The 16,041-nt window shown below is 49.9% G+C and overlaps 1 protein-coding gene across 2 annotated transcripts in view; it reads left to right on the forward strand.

Moving 5' to 3' along the window:
- LOC110501822 (zinc finger protein 423) overlaps nt 1–16,041 on the forward strand; it is a 151,465-nt gene that overhangs the window by 70,054 nt on the left and 65,370 nt on the right. For both annotated transcript variants that reach the window (XM_036954080.2, XM_090205863.1), the window contains exons 4-5: nt 7,020–10,468; nt 11,233–11,317. In XM_036954080.2, the coding sequence (XP_036809975.1) occupies nt 7,020–10,468; nt 11,233–11,317 (3,534 nt within the window). The remainder of the gene's footprint in view (nt 1–7,019; nt 10,469–11,232; nt 11,318–16,041) is intronic.

A 16,041-nucleotide genomic window follows, 5' to 3' on the forward strand; every position in this document is an offset into this window, starting at 1 on the left:
GTTGAGGGCTGAACGACGGAGAAAACGCTTCGGAGGGGTCTGCCTAAAGCCCAGGGAAAGAGAGGACGCTCAGATCCCAGAGAATAAGAGCACCATAGCCGGACACTGACGAAGGGCTGACTGAAACCGATGATGTGGTGGTGCAGCTATGGTGGCAGGTGAAACCATAGCGGTTGAGCAAAGCAGGGTCTGTTGAAGGTTTGTGCTGTTGATTTCATCCATGGGATCTCACAACAGTTTCCCATTGACAGAGGGAACATGCCCAAACTGTTACTCACACACTGTGACACAGGCAAGGGAGAGGGACTGAGAGGCAGAGTGCGAGAGAGAGGCAAGGTTGGAGAGGGATGAGAAGAAGAGATGGGCAGAGAGAGAGTAGAAGTAGAGGTAGAGAGTGCAGGATGGAGTAGGGAGAGAGAGGGAGAACCAGATGCCTGCCGTCTTCCTCCACATGGCCTCTGTAGCAAGACTTGTTTTGGTACACTTCACATGTAATTAATGTGCAGCTGTTTAACAGTGCTGGCTCCTTGCAGCTCTCACAGACCCGAACAAGACTTGAGTCAAACTCATCTTAACCAATCACGGTTGGTCTCTCTCTCTCTCTCTCTCTCGCTCTCGACGCACATTCACAATTCTATGAATTTTATTGGACGTTACTTTCTACTTATGTAGTAACTTTACCCGGTGTAAATCTGCTTCACTTAATGTAGTTCAATAACTCCCGCCCCCCAAAAAATTGCTGACACCCCATTCTTTCTGCAGACATCATTTAATCTTAATTCGGAGCAGATATTTAACAGAGTTTTCTGAAAAGCTGTACGCATAACAAACTGAGTGAGATTGTACCAAGATTCAGTTACCAAACTTCCATTTTCAGTGTAAGTTGTTTTTTCGTATTTTTTCCTCTCACCAATCTACACACAATATCCCATAATGACAAAGCAAAAACAGTTTTTTATATCACATTTACGTAAGTATACAACCCCTTTACTCGGTACTTTGTCAAAGCACCTTTTGCAGTGATTACAGCCTCAAGTCTTCTTCTGTATGGGGCTACAAGCTTGGCACACCTGTATTTTGGCAGTTTCTACCATTCTTCTCTGCAGATCTTCTCAAACGTTGCTGCACAGCTGTTTTCAGGTCTCTCCAGAGATGTTTGATTGGGTTCAAGTCCGGGCTCTGGCTGGGTCACTCAAGGACATTCAGAAACTTGTCCCAAAGCCACTCCTGCATTGTCTTGGCTGTGTACTTAGGGTCGTTGTCCTGTTGGAAGGTGAATCTTCACACCAGTCTGAGGTCCTGCGCACTCTGGAGCAGGTTTTCATCAAGGATCTCTCCATATTTTCACAGTCCCTGCTGCTGAAAAACATCCCCACAGCATGATGCTGCCACCATCATGCTTCACCGTAGGGATGGTGCCAGGTTTCCTCCAGACGTGAAGCTTGGTATTCAGGCCAAAGAGTTCAATCTTGGTTTCATCAGACCAGAGTATCTTGTTTCTCATGGGTCTGAGAGTCCTTTACTTGCCTTTTGGCAAACTCCAAGCGGGCTGTAGTGCTTTTTCCATGTGTCCACTGTCCTTCTGGAAGGTTCTCCTATCTCCACAGAGGAACTCTGAAGCTCTGTCGGGGTGACTATCGGGTTCTTGGTCACCTCCCTGACCAAGGCCCTTCTCCCACGATTGCTCAGTTTGGCTGGGCAGCCAGCTCTAGGACGAGTCTTGGTAGTTTCAATTGTCTTCCATTTAAGAGTGATGGAGGCCACTGTGTTCTTGAGGACCTTCAATGCTGCAAAAATGTTTTGGTACCCTTGCCCAGATCTGTGCCTGGACACATTCGTGTCTCGGAGCTCTACGGACAATTCCTTCGACCTTTTGGCTTGGCTTTTGCTCTGACATGCACTGTCAACTGTGGGACCTTATATCGACAGGTGTGTGCCTTTCCAAATCAATTGAATTTACCACAGGTGGACTCCAATCAAGTTGTAGAAACATCTCATGGATGATCAATGGAAACAGGATGCATCTGGGCTCAATTTCAAGTCTCATAGCAGAGGGTCTGAATACTTATGTAATTAAGGTATTTCTGTTTTTGATTTTTAATTTTGCAAATATTTCTAAATGTCTGTTTTCGTTTGGCAGTATGGGGTATTGTGTGTAGATTGATAAGAAAAAAATCTGTAATACATTTCAGAATGAGGCTGTAACATATAATGTGAGAAAAGTCTAGGTGTCTGAATACTTTCAGAATGCACTGTACGAGGGTGATGGAGGTCCTTAGTGGTTCAAGGTTGTGTCTATAGGACTGAGTGACTCATATACTGGTCAACCTCCCATGTTTGTCCCAGTTCCCCTCCTGTCACCTGGATGTCTCTTGGGCGGTGAAGAGAGGAGAGGCCTGTCAGCTGTTGCCGCCCCATGCCCCCCTCACCCCGACGCCCCCTGCCCCTCACCTTCTGCCCTGGGAATGTGGCCGGCTGCTTGGGAACTTTTGGGCGCCAACTGCTCCATATGGGCTGTGGGCAGCGTGTGACTGTGTCCTCCAGGACTCAGGCCCCTGACAGACTGCGTCCGCTCTGACTTCACCCACCCTGTGTGTGTGTGTCCTCCAGTACTCAGGTCCCTGACAGACTGCCTCCCATGGGTCTGAGGGACAGCAGTGGACTGGAGACCTCTAGAGACAGACTAGGCCTAGGGAGATAAATGTGTGTACGTTTGCGAAAGAGGGAGATTAAACATTTTGATGGTCAACAACAACCCCACATGGCTTCAGACCCCATCAGAAGTCACAGTGTGTGTTGTGATACAGTATTTGACTGAGGAATGAGTTATAGCATAGTATACCACAATTTAGGTTGATAGTTTTACCCTGGAAAAGTTTGGAAACGATGGATTGATAGTGGGAGAAAGGAAGAGGGGAGAAGAGGTGAGAAGTAAGGGCGGAAGGAGCTTGAAAATGGGGAGCAGTTCTCCTCTTGAAAGTTCCATTCCCCCTGTCGGCTTGTCCGTTGCTCCAGGCTTGTCTGGCCTGCATGCTGCGCTGCCCTGTCAGAGACCTGGCTGGAAGTTGTTTTTCTGCCCCCTACGGTGCGTCTCTGCTGCCTGGGGCCATGGGAAGGGGGCCAAGGGGATGGGGTTGGGAGCCAGGCAGGGGGCTCGGTGGAAGTTTGGGCAGGGAGCCAGACTGAAAGGTGGAAATGTTAATTAGGGAGGAGGGGTGTGAGTGGAGGGCAGGGGAATGTGACGAGGTGAGCCCATATGATAAACATACACACATACTGTACAGTAGTCTTATTAGAGAAGACCTTCTACATTACCCACTGCTCCCTCAGTAGGGCCAGTCTTGTTACCTGATTCCTGTTGTCTCTGACCCACTGGGGGGTGGCAGCAGCTATGGCCCTTGCTGTTACTCTTCATTACGACTATTGATCATCCATAAATATTGATTCAATGGTCACCCACTTTGTTTTTGTCCTAGTCCAGACCATGTTGTGTGGTATTGAAATGATGTGTACGGCATAAATAACAGACACACACACCACGGTTGTCCAAGGCCTGAGTGACTACAGACAACTGCTTTCTAGAATAGGATCGAAACAGACCCCCTGCTTTTAATCAAGTCTCAGTAGAGAGATGTCAGCCCAGTCAAGCTGGCTGTTTGCTCCCCCCCCCCCCCCCCCAGTAGGAGCACGTTGACACTGCAGATTATCTCCATATGCATATGGAGCAGGTTTAGTGGCAGTACAGTTGATAGAGCAGATTATTAATGATCACATTGTTTGGACATGATGGAAGGCGTTAGTCTCTGTCTGCCAGTCAGTGTTGTGGACATCATGTGGAAACGGAGGGAGGCCGTCCTGCTCTAATGAACAGCCTGGCTTTTTGCTTTCTGGGGCTGCGTTTCCGTTGCACTTCAGAGGAGACGCCGCCACAGCGGCTTCTCAGGGGTGGCGTGGTTTTGGGATGGGGTACACGGGGAGACGGACCTCTGTCCTCGTGTCTGATGAGGGGAAGAGCAAGCTAGAGCTGGGGACGCCAGGCTGGGCATGTCTTCATTACCGCGTTTCCTCCACGCTCCGGCCTCGGCATGCCGGCTGGCTGGCCAGCCTATTAGAGAGGGGACAGGCGTCATCAGGCCGGCCCAGTCTGGATAGAGCGAGGTGGGGGGTGGGGCAGCATGGGGCGTCCTCTTGAAACTCAGACCAAAATTGGCCATCTCTGCTCCATCCATCCACTACCTCTATGCTCGTGCTCAGGTAGAGCTCAGTTGGGGCCTTCGTCTGTGGCCTTGTGTTTTGTTCGGCCAGTTCCAATTACTGGGCCCTGATTGGAGGCAGCATGGCCGTTCTTCCTCTGGACTGCAGTGTCTCCATCTGCCAGGCACTCCCTCCTCCCTGCCTGGCCCCACCCCTCCACCTGGGCCATGGCAGCGGAGGTGAAGGCCAGCGCCAGGGGCAGACATGACTGTAGCCTGTTAATTCAGTAATGAGTAACAACATGAAAGACATGGGCGGACGGAGGGTGGAACAGACTGGGAGAGCGAGATAAAGACAGAGAAGCCATCAGGGGTGTGCTTGGGAACGCTGGAGTGAGGAGACATGGGAGCAGCATGTGTTTGCGTGCCCATTCCAGTCTTTTCTCGCTTTTCTCTCTGCTTCCCCCTCGCCTTTCCCCCTCTTTATTTTCTGTTTCTTTTCTAATTTAACTTTTCATTGAAATTTCTTACCCTGTTTAGTGCTCTTGCCAAGTCCCCCAGCGGACCGATGACAAAAGCCCTCTAAAAGCCATGTGATCTTCCATTTTCCGACAGCCACACTTCTGAGGATTAAGGCTATTTAATGACTATAATCTCCTTTCTCAAAAGTGATTTCTCACATTCTGTTGCAGTCAGAGGGATTGCATTAGCATTAATAGATTTAGAATTCGACAGAATGACCACATGTGCCAGGAGTTTTTTTTTCTTCTCTTCTTCCCTCACCATTCTTTCTCCCTCCCACTTCTCTACTTATTTATCCCTCATTTTATTTCTTTCTTCTTCTTCATGCTCAAGCAAGTGTTCCTTTGTATGTCGTGTGATGTGGTGCAGTACATGGCTGGGGCTCGGCAGGACGGCGTACCTGTCAGTCGTGAGCAGCTCTCCCCTCTGCTCTCTCACCTCCACTCGGCTCACATCAGAAACCAGCCTGTCAGGGGCCACGCTTTCATTGTGCAGCCAAAGAATTCACCCCAGTTAAGGCCCTTTTGGGCTTTTCATCCCCTCTCTTTATTCGGGACGCCGAGGCCCTCTCTCGCTCCTGTGTTGCCGGGGTTTAACTTGTGTCAGAATGACTCTTATCCTGACACGGACACAAAGGCATGAGAGGAGGACTGGGGGGAATGGCTACAATAGGGAGGGGATGTCCAGACACCCCAGCTGTGTAGACAGTGGGGTACAGGCCTTAACTGTAATCTGAGAAACAGAGTTGTTCCCCCCTCCATCACGCTTACATAGTTACCCACACATAAATACAGCACACACCACGCACGAGCACAGATGCATGCACACACACACACACACACACAATGCAGGTGGTACTCCGTTTTGGGCTCAAAATAGCATTTATGTTAGGATTTATGTACTCAACAAAACAGCGTGTTACTGGTATGATCTGTAGCATATAAATAGGCTGTAATTGTTAGTTTCTCCTGCTTCCCCGGTCTCTGTACAAATGCTCTCAAACATATTTCCCAGCATCTTTTCTTTCCATCTTTGTCCATTTCCTTGGTCTCGTTCATACTTGTTTATTAACTTGCCCTCGTCCTATAATATTACTCTCCTCATTGTTGCGGCTGGATGGCATCTCTCTCCTGTTGCCTTTATCTTCCATGTAATATCTCTATTTTACAGTCTTTTAGAGGAGAGGTTTCTTTCCTAGCTCCAAGCTAAATTCATAATTCATGTTTTTACAACAAGATGACCCACAAACCCCTGCAGTTTTTTTATTTGCTCTGCACAGCATCTACATTTTCGAGTGCATCGATTCATCACATTCATCTATTTTCCACCAAATCTGCAGTGCATACCTTTTGTATAACACATATTGTACGAGTGGGTAGTGGGAAGGGAAACATATTCATAGTTGCTTAAAGAGATAAGTAGCAAATGACTTCTCTCTCTTAGATAAAGAATGTTTTAAATACTTTGTTTTGAAGTCTACTTTTGCTGAGAGGACAGTTACCTGTTTGAGTGTGATTGTCAGCCAAAATACAAATGAGATGCAGATTGAGTCACGTGCCCTCCAGCTACAGACTAGTTTCATGTAAAAAGCATGTTTTATAAGATATATGTGTGGAGAGGGGAAATGCGGGAGGCTGTTTACTTATTGTAAACATTTGGTTATGTGTGATGATGACTACCAGAGGCTTCTCTCCTCACGCATTGAGAGCAGAGTGTGAAACTTAGTCAAATAAAGCAAACAGGCTGAGCTGGAGAATTCTGGGTTTGTCTGAGCCACAGTGGGACTCCAGGCTCGCAGCATTCCTGCTCAATAAGTCATGAGCGTTTCTCCTCTCCTTCAGACGGCTCTAGTTTAGATGCTAAATAGATGACGTGAGGGCTGTGGCAGGCCCCCTCAGACTGCACAAAGCAGGACAGAGTTAATTTATGCTCTTTGTGTATATTTATATTATGTATGCATTAATAGACTTTCCCTTGTGTCAGCACCAAACTGGAGAAAAGCATACAGAATCCCGTGTTTTATTTCATTCACATTGTTATATAAGAATATACCCTCACTATTGAGTGTCTTCTAATCGGTTTTCGGAATTTCAATCTTGTCCCCATAATGACAATATATGATAAGGCAGATGTAATTCTAGAGGGGGTGGGGGATGTTTGCTTAGGGAGGATGAAGAGAGAAAAAATACAATTTGTCCTTATTTCTTAAATCTTGTGGGACTGTCTTTAATTGTATTCTGTTTTAGATTTTTTTTTAAAATCTCCTCTCTAACACTTTAATTCTGCCTGTGTTTTGCATTGCAGATGGTGATGATGACCCTGGGCTCTCCTGGGTAGGGTCCTCTCCCTCCAGCAAAGACGTGGCGTCACCGTCACAGATGCTGGGGGACGGCTGCAGCGATCTGGGCATGGGCACAGGGGAGGAGGAAGGGGGCGCGGGGCTGCCCTACCCCTGCCAGTTCTGCGACAAGTCTTTCAGCCGCCTCAGCTACCTGAAGCGCCACGAGCAGATCCACAGCGACAAGCTGCCCTTCAAGTGCACCTTCTGCAGCCGCCTGTTCAAGCACAAGCGCAGCCGCGACCGCCACGTCAAGCTCCACACCGGAGACAAGAAGTACAGCTGCCAGGAATGTGAGGCGGCTTTCTCCCGCAGCGACCATCTCAAGATCCACCTGAAGACCCACAGCTCCAGCAAGCCCTTTAAGTGCAGCGTGTGCAAGAGAGGCTTCTCCTCCACATCCTCTCTGCAGAGCCACATGCAGGCCCACAGGAAGAACAAGGAGCACCTTGCCCTGCGTGCTGAAAAGGAAGGGGGGAAGCGTGGCAGCAATGCAGGCAGTGGAGGGGAGATGGACCAGGACCTGTACATGTGTGACTACTGTGAGGAGACCTTCAGCCAGACAGACGAGCTGGAGAAGCACGTAGTGACCCGCCACCCCCAGCTGTCTGACCGCTCCGACCTGCAGTGCATCCACTGCCCCGAGATCTTCAGTGATGAGGGCCTGCTGCTCTCCCATATCGAGACGTCCCACGCTAACCACAAACACAAGTGTCCCGTGTGCTCAGAGCAGTTCCCCTCTGTGGAGGACGTCTACTGCCACATGGACAGCCACCGGCAGCCCGACTCCAGTAATCACAGTCCCAGCCCTGACCCCGTGCTAGGCAGCGTGGCATCCATGAGCAGCGCCACCCCGGACTCCAGCGCCTCTCTGGAGAGGGGCTCCACCCCAGACTCCACCCTGAAGCCCATCCAGAGCCGGCGCAAGCTGGCCCCGAACTCTGACCATGACGACGGGGGTCACTGGACGGCCAAGGTGACCTACAGCTGCCCCTACTGCTCCAAGAGAGACTTCAACAGCCTGGCCGTTCTGGAGATTCATCTGAAGACCATCCATGCAGACAAGCCCCAGCAGAACCACACCTGCCAGCTGTGCCTGGACACCCTACCCACACTCTACAACCTCAACGAACACATCCGCAAAGCCCACAGAGGCAGTGGAGGCTCCTCAGCGGCCTTCCCCCTGCTTCAATTCACCAACGTGTCGGCCTTTCACTGCAACTACTGCCCAGACATGTTTGCAGACATCAACACCCTGCAGGAGCACATCCGTGTGTCCCACTGCCTACCTGGAGGAATGGTCGCAGGCTCCACCACCCTGGAGGGCAACCACGCCTTCTTCTGCAACCAGTGCTCCATGGGCTTTCTCACAGAGTCCTCTCTCACAGAGCACATCCAGCAGACCCACTGCAGTGGAGGAGGCATGCCCAAGATGGAGTCTCCCATCCTGCAGCCCTCCCAGTCTTTCATGGAGGTCTACTCCTGCCCTTACTGCACCAACTCGCCCATCTTCGGCTCCCTGCTCAAGCTCACCAAGCACATCAAGGAGAACCACAAGAACATCCCACTGGCCAATAACAAGCGGCAAGCAAAGGTGGCGGAACTCAGCCCCGCCTCCTCTGATGTGGAGATCTCCTCCCCCAAACGCCATAGGCTGGCTGGGGACTCCACCACGGCAGGGTCCAATGGAGACTACCCCTGCAACCAGTGTGACCTGCGCTTCAGCAGCTTTGAGGGCTTTCAAGCCCATCTCAAGTCCCACCTGGAAATGCTGCTGAGGAGGCAGTCCTGCCCGCAGTGCAACAAAGAGGACTTTGACTCCCAGGAGTCTCTGCTGCAGCACCTGACGGTCCACTACACCACCACGTCCACCCAGTACGTCTGTGAGAGCTGTGATAAGCAGTTCTCCTCAGTGGACGATCTGCAGAAGCACCTGCTCGACATGCACACCTTTGTGCTGTACCACTGTACGCTGTGCCAGGAGGTGTTTGACTCCAAGGTGTCCATCCAGGTCCACCTGGCTGTCAAGCACAGCAACGAGAAGAAGATGTTCCGCTGCACAGCCTGCACCTGGGACTTCCGGAAGGAGAGTGACCTTGAGCTGCACGTTAAACACAGCCACCTGGGGCACCCCACCGGCCCCGGTGTCACCAGCAAGGCCCGTAAGTGCATCTTCTGTGGGGAGACGTTCTGTACAGAGGTGGAGCTGCAGTGCCACATCACCACCCACAGTAAGAAGTTCAACTGCCGCTTCTGTGGCAAGGCCTTCCACGCCATCGTTCTGCTGGAGAGGCACCTGAGGGAGAAGCACTGTGTCTTTGATGGGGGGAACGGCACCGGGAATGGAGGAAGCCAGAATGGCACACCCAACGGTGTGACCCAGAGCTCCAAGCGTGGTGGAGGAAGCGAAAGATCGACAGTGGCCACGGAGCAGGCTGATCTGCAGAACATGCTGCTAAAGAACGCGAGTCAGGATGTAGCCAACAGCCATGAGGCCAGCGGAGGGGAGGAGGAGCTGGACAATTCAGAGCCCATGTACGCCTGTGACATCTGTGGAGCAGCCTACACTATGGAGAGTCTTCTGCAGAACCACCGACTGAGGGACCACAACATCCAGCCCGGGGACGACGACGCCGGCACCCGCAAGAAGAAGGCCGACTTTATCAAGGGAAACCACAAGTGCAACGTGTGCTCACGGACCTTCTTCTCTGAGAATGGCCTGAGGGAGCACGCCCAGACCCACCGTGGTCCCGCCAAGCACTACATGTGCCCCATCTGTGGAGAGCGCTTCCCCTCCCTGCTCACGCTCACCGAACACAAGGTCACCCACAGCAAGAGCCTGGACACGGGCACCTGCCGCATCTGTAAAATGCCCCTGCAGAGCGAGGAGGACTTCATAGAGCACTGCCAGATGCACCCAGACTTGAGGAACTCTCTGACGGGCTTCCGCTGTGTGGTATGCATGCAGACGGTCACCTCCACCCTGGAGCTCAAGATCCACGGCACCTTCCACATGCAGAAGCTCTCAGCCGGCGGGGGCAGCGGAGGCGGGGGCGGCTCAGCTTCCTCCTCCCCCAATGGCCAGCTGCAGCAACACAAGCACTACAAGTGTGCCCTGTGCCTCAAGGAGTTCAAGAACAAGCAGGATCTGGTGAAGCTGGATGTGAACGGGCTGCCCTATGGGCTGTGTGCTGGCTGTATGAGCCGGGCTACCAACGGCCAGTCTCCCAGCGGGGGCACCACTCCCCAGGAGGCCGGGGGAGAGAAGACTGCGGTTGGGCTGCGATGCCCCGAGTGTGCTGTGAAGTTTGAGACCCTGGAGGACCTGGAGAGCCACGTTCAGGTGGACCACCCCGAGATGAGCCCGGAGAACAGCGGGGCCAAGAAGGTGACGGATGCCTCTTCTATCCCTAAAGTAAGAACACACGTATAATGATTTCCCCCACTATGTCTTGATCAGCACATTGATTTACATTGAAATCTACGTACAATATAAGAAAATGCTAAGGTTTCGGTAAATAGCAGGTTCAGTTTAGTAATTTATGAATCAGCCATATGGTGAATAACCAACATGGTCCTCTGCAGTATAAAATAAATGGAAGTTATTACCAACCCAACAAAAAGTTTAATGGCCCTGCATTTAGACAAATCGAATGAATGCATTAGAACGTCATTGTATTCAATCACTCCTAATCCTTTTGAAATCTAAAGATTTTAATGTAATTTTTATCATTTTATGCCATGTTGTTCCCACTTATACTTATCATGGGTGCAAAAAATAACCTAGTTTTAAAAGATTTCCCTCATACAATACTATAAACATTTTAACGGTATTTTCTAGCAGTGTGTCAGTTCCCAGTGGCTAGCGTGTCAGTAAGAAGTTGTGCTCAGTTAGATGTGTGAATTCATGGCTGCGTTTCATTTGGGCCCGGCGGGGCCTGCAGCTCGGCCCTGCTGAGGCATTGTGTGGCCTGTTCGCTCTACTAGATATTGACAGTGAGGTCCCTGGGACGCTCAATCTTTACCTCCGCTTTTGTTTCAGCTCAGTGTAAGAGCAAGGAGAAACCTCCAAATCCCCCCCCCCCCCCAGTACATCCTTTCTGTATTGTGTGTGTGTGAGTGAATGAGCAGTTTGATTCCCTCTCTAAAATGATTGTCTACCTGTCTGTTGCATTGCAGAAGAAGACGTACCAGTGCATCAAATGCCAAATGACCTTCGAGACAGAACGGGAGATCCAGATCCACGTAGCCAATCACATGATTGGTGAGTCAGCCTAGTCTCTTCCTGTTTGTGTGTTTACGCGTGTCTGTTTGTTATCTCTGTGCCCGTCTCTCCTTTCAGTTTCCTCTGGCTCCACAGCCTTCTGTTTGGCCTAGCCCTCACCCTCTCTCTCTCCCCGGCCTGCACAGCACACAGGTGTGAGACAGACAGGTGAAATGAACAGCTCTATTTGTGGAGCTGCCGCACTCGACAGCTGTTCCATTGTTTAACACTTGACTGCGCAGCTGAGGCCGTGGCTGCAGGTCTGATTGCTCCGTTAACTCTTCACTATGTGACCAGGGCTGTGACTGCAGGCCGTGCTGTACAGTAAAAGGGCAACAAACATTTCCTTTTCTTGCTCTCCCATTTTCCTCCTCATCACTGGACTTTCTCCCAGACAATAGCCCTCAATGTGTTCTCTCTCTCTCTCTCTCTCTCTCTCTCCCTCTCGCTCCCTCTCTCCCTCTCTCTCTCTCTCTCTTTCTCTCCCCCTCTCTCCCCCTCTCTCTCTCTCTCTCTTTCTCTCCCCCTCTCTCTCTCTCTCTCTCTCTCTCTCTCTCTCCCTCTCTCTCTCTCTCTCTCTCCCTCTCTCTCTCTCCCTCTTTCTCTCCCTCTCTCTCTCTCTCTCCCTCTTTCTCTCCCCCTCTCCCTCTCTCTCTCTCCCTCTCCCTCTCCCGCTCTCTCTCTATGCCTCTCTCTCTCCCTCTCTCTCTCCCTCTCTCTCTCTCTCTCTCTTCAACATGTGTGCACTCTCTAGGACAAAGTCTTTTTTTCTCTGCTCTACCAGTAACATTGAAATCTATGTACAATATATGAAAATGCTAAGGTTTCGGTAAATAGCAGGTTCAGTTTAGTAATTTATGAATCAGCCATATGGTGAATAACCAACATGGTCCTCTGCAGTATAAAAGAATGGCACTGTAGAGCATTTCCTTTGTATGGTCTGATTGGCCACCCACTACTAACCTTGCGTGTTCACCACCTCGCACTGACCTCCACACCTGGATGTAGAGGACACTGTGGAGAGTTAGGAGGCATGGACGATCACATCACCTCACCCACAGTATGCATATCATTGTAATAATATGTTGTAAATAGGTCTCCAAAAAAGTTAGCGAGACCTTAGAAGCAGCCCAAAGATGCCAGACAGACTCCCCCCTGATTCCCACCAGGTGGATGACATTTCCTAGCACATGCTATCTGGAGGCAAGTCAGGTTTACAGGCTCTGATGCAGCACAGAGGTATGTGTGCTCAAACTGAAAAGTTCCTCTGTAGTTTTTTACGGGCTTCCTCCCTCTGTGTTGTTATTCTGTAACTAATAATTGCTGCCGCAGTGTACTGTAGTGTAGATTAACAAGCTTGGCCTGTGAGTAATTTGGGAGAACAAACGGCAGAACACTGAGAGCCGCAGCGACTCCCCAGCCTTCTCCAGGCCTGACAGCTGATATCGGAGTTGTGCCGGTTGATGTATTTTCAGTGCGTGGGTCCTCCTGAGTCCTGCAGTAGTTGTCTAGAGAGAGAGAGAGAGCTGGTACAGAACAGAACCACAGCTATAGTGTACAGGCGTGCTGCCTATCTCAGCCCAGTCTGGCTGGGAACAGAGCTTCTCCCCACTGGATTCCACTCCCCAGTTTCCTTTTCTCTTACTTCCCATCACACTGTGTTCATTTTCCTCTCCTCTCTGAGGGCTGAAGGCCCATCCCATCCATGTCCCCATGCTCTCTCTCCTCCCCCATCTCCACCTTCAGCCCTCCACCCTGAGAATCCTCTCCTTTCAGAGCGCTCTCTCCCTCTAAAAGACTGTACCGCGATGGGGAGAGATAGGGGGTGCTTGAAGGGGGGCAGGCTGAATGCTCGTCTCTCTCAGCCGCCATGGAGGGAATTTTGGGTTAATTAACATCAGAATTTTCAGAAAAACTGGAGATTAATTATGGAATTGAGGCAGATTATTTTCAATAATGTTGTTATTTTATTTCTTTCGAACCCCTCTTCAAAGATGGATGACGTTTTTAACAGTGAAAGAGAGCAGTGTCTTTACCTTTATCTGTCGAGGCTTCTGTGGTGAGAAAATTGAGGAGAGATCACAGAGGAGGAGTTTTCTGCTCTCCCTCTCGCTCCTCTCTTTCTTGGGCAGATTACGAAACAATCATTAAAAAGCTACGCTATCTGTCGGCTTTGATATATGACTGCTGAGGTTATCCTTGAGTTTTGATATATGACTGCTGAGGTTATTCCTGAGCTTTGATATATGACTGCTGAGGTCATCCCTGAGCTTTGATATATGACTGCTGAGGTCATCCCTGAGCTTTGATATATGACTGCTGAGGTCATCCCTGAGCTTTGATATATGACTGCAAAGGTCATCCCTGAGCTTTGATATATGACTGCGGAGGTCATCCCTGAGCTTTGATATATAACTGCGGAGGTCATCCCTGAGCTTTGATATATGACTGTGGAGGTCATCCCTGAGCTTTGATATATGACTGCGGAGGTCATCCCTGAGCTTTGATATATGACTGCGGAGGTCATCCCTGAGCTTTGATATATGACTGCTGAGGTCATCCCTGAGCTTTGATATATGACTGCTGAGGTCATCCCTGAGCTTTGATATATGACTGCTGAGGTCATCCCTGAGCTTTGATATATGACTGCTGAGGTCATCCCTGAGCTTTGATATTTGACTGCTGAGGTCATCCCTGAGCTTTGATATATGACTGCTGAGGTCATCCCTGAGCTTTGATATATGACTGCGGAGATCATCCCTGAGCTTTGATATTTTCCCCTCCTCTTTTCCCCTTATAGAAACCCTTCAGAATGCGCAAGTCTTAGTTCTCACTAGGCATTTCCAACCTAAAATGTCCTGAAACATTCTATGTTATACATTAGTTTGTTAGAACAGTAGCAACAGTGAAGGTATTCTGCATTCTACTCCATTGTTTACAGTTTGTAAGGTGATGGATGCAGTCTTCATCCCCACTGTGGCAGAGAGGGCATTTTGGAGAGAGTGATCTAGAACAAGAGGTCTTCAGTGTGTGTTGTCTGTGCGTCACATCACTATTGATAAAGTTCCGGCAGTGCGGCTTAGCTTGTCGACGTATTTGTCAGCAGTGATAATCATGTCGACTTCCTTTCTTCCTCTCCGCTACTTCGTTGGTGTTCAGACATTCACCTTACATTTCCATACATGTTATTAATGTGCATCTGCCGTCACAGGTCTGTGTGTGGTAGAGAGATGTGTGTGTTGTGGTTGAGCTTGGGTGGGTATCTTTTGTCATATATACTATCTTAGCCCCTCTCATAACAAATCCCCCTGATGTAACTGAGATATCTGAAATAAACTCAGCTGCGCAGTTGACATTGACACACACACACACACACCTCCCAATTGTACATCCCTGCTCTCTTCACATTTGCACGGTGAAGATGTGCACTGCAGACACCTCACCTACCCGGCCCTGTTATCCACAGTGACATTTGTGAAGGTGTGATCATACCCCCGCTCTCCCCTCCCAGTTTTGTCTTGGATGATCATTAACAAGGTGACACTGCATCTCAATCAGTTTACCTCCTGAAAGCTCCAACATCTGCTCAATGCGGCTCCTATCTCCTTCCTGTGCGAGTACACTCGTGTGTGTGTGTGTGTGTGTGTGTGTGTGTGTGGGGGGGGGGATTTGTGCAACTTCCCCACTGTCACTTTTCTTATACACCTCTACCCCACAGAGTGTGAGGATGCACACACACAAACTCACTTAGCATTGAAGATGGTGAGATCTCCCTAAAGCCTAAACCTGGAACGGTCTCTGTGGAAAGGTTGGGACACAGTTATTGTAGAGTGAAGAGGTGCATGTGTGGTTAGCAAAGCTCTGTGAACTGATGTGTTTAGCTGAAGTTGATGCTTCCCTCAGATGGCTTGTTATGCATGCATCCTCACTAGCTGCAGATTTACTTTCGTGTTGCTAGCCAAGTTTGAGTGTGGAGGGTAATCGATGAGACGGGGAGAAGTGGAGGAGCAGGCACGGAAAAGTCCTTGATTACATGGAGAAAAGGGGGTGTAAAAACCTGGTGTTTTAATTCATCTGAGTGGTGCGCCAGGCAACTGCCAAACGAGAGGCCTTCACCAGGAGGCAGTGGACCTAGTGGAATGGGTGTATTTCTCCCACTGCCTGTCCATTCCTATTTCTCTGATTGTTTAATGTAGACGTACCACGGCTGGGTGGAGAGGAGACTGCCTAACAACACGGCTCAGACAGCTCACACTGTCACGTGTGATTACACTAGCAGAATTATTATTCTGTTACACACATACACCCAACACGTACACTCACATCAAACACACAGATAAACCTGCTTACCTACGGCCTCCCTCACCTTGTTAAGGCCCCCCCCCCCATCACATTGGCCTGTCAGCGTTTCTCCACTGGGAGGTTATTTATTTAACTAGGCAAGTCAGTTAAGAACAAGTCAGTTAAGAACAAATTCTTATTTAAAATGACGGCCTACCCCGGACTACGCTGGGCCAATTGTGTGCCGCCCTATGTGACTCCCAATCACGGCCGGATGAGATGCAGCCTGGATTCGAACCAGGTACTGCAGTGACGCCTCTTGCACTGAGAGCTCGGGAGACTGGAATGTGATTATGCAGCTTTCCTCATGGCTGTGCCAGCGTTTTGCTCTGTCCTGGAGGACAGGTGATTTGAAGGGAGGCAGCGGAGACCTCCAACTGTAT

The sequence above is a fragment of the Oncorhynchus mykiss genome, chromosome 2 (assembly GCF_057628025.1).
Source record: "Oncorhynchus mykiss isolate SJ-2025 chromosome 2, ASM5762802v1, whole genome shotgun sequence".
Lineage (NCBI taxonomy): Eukaryota > Metazoa > Chordata > Actinopteri > Salmoniformes > Salmonidae > Oncorhynchus > Oncorhynchus mykiss.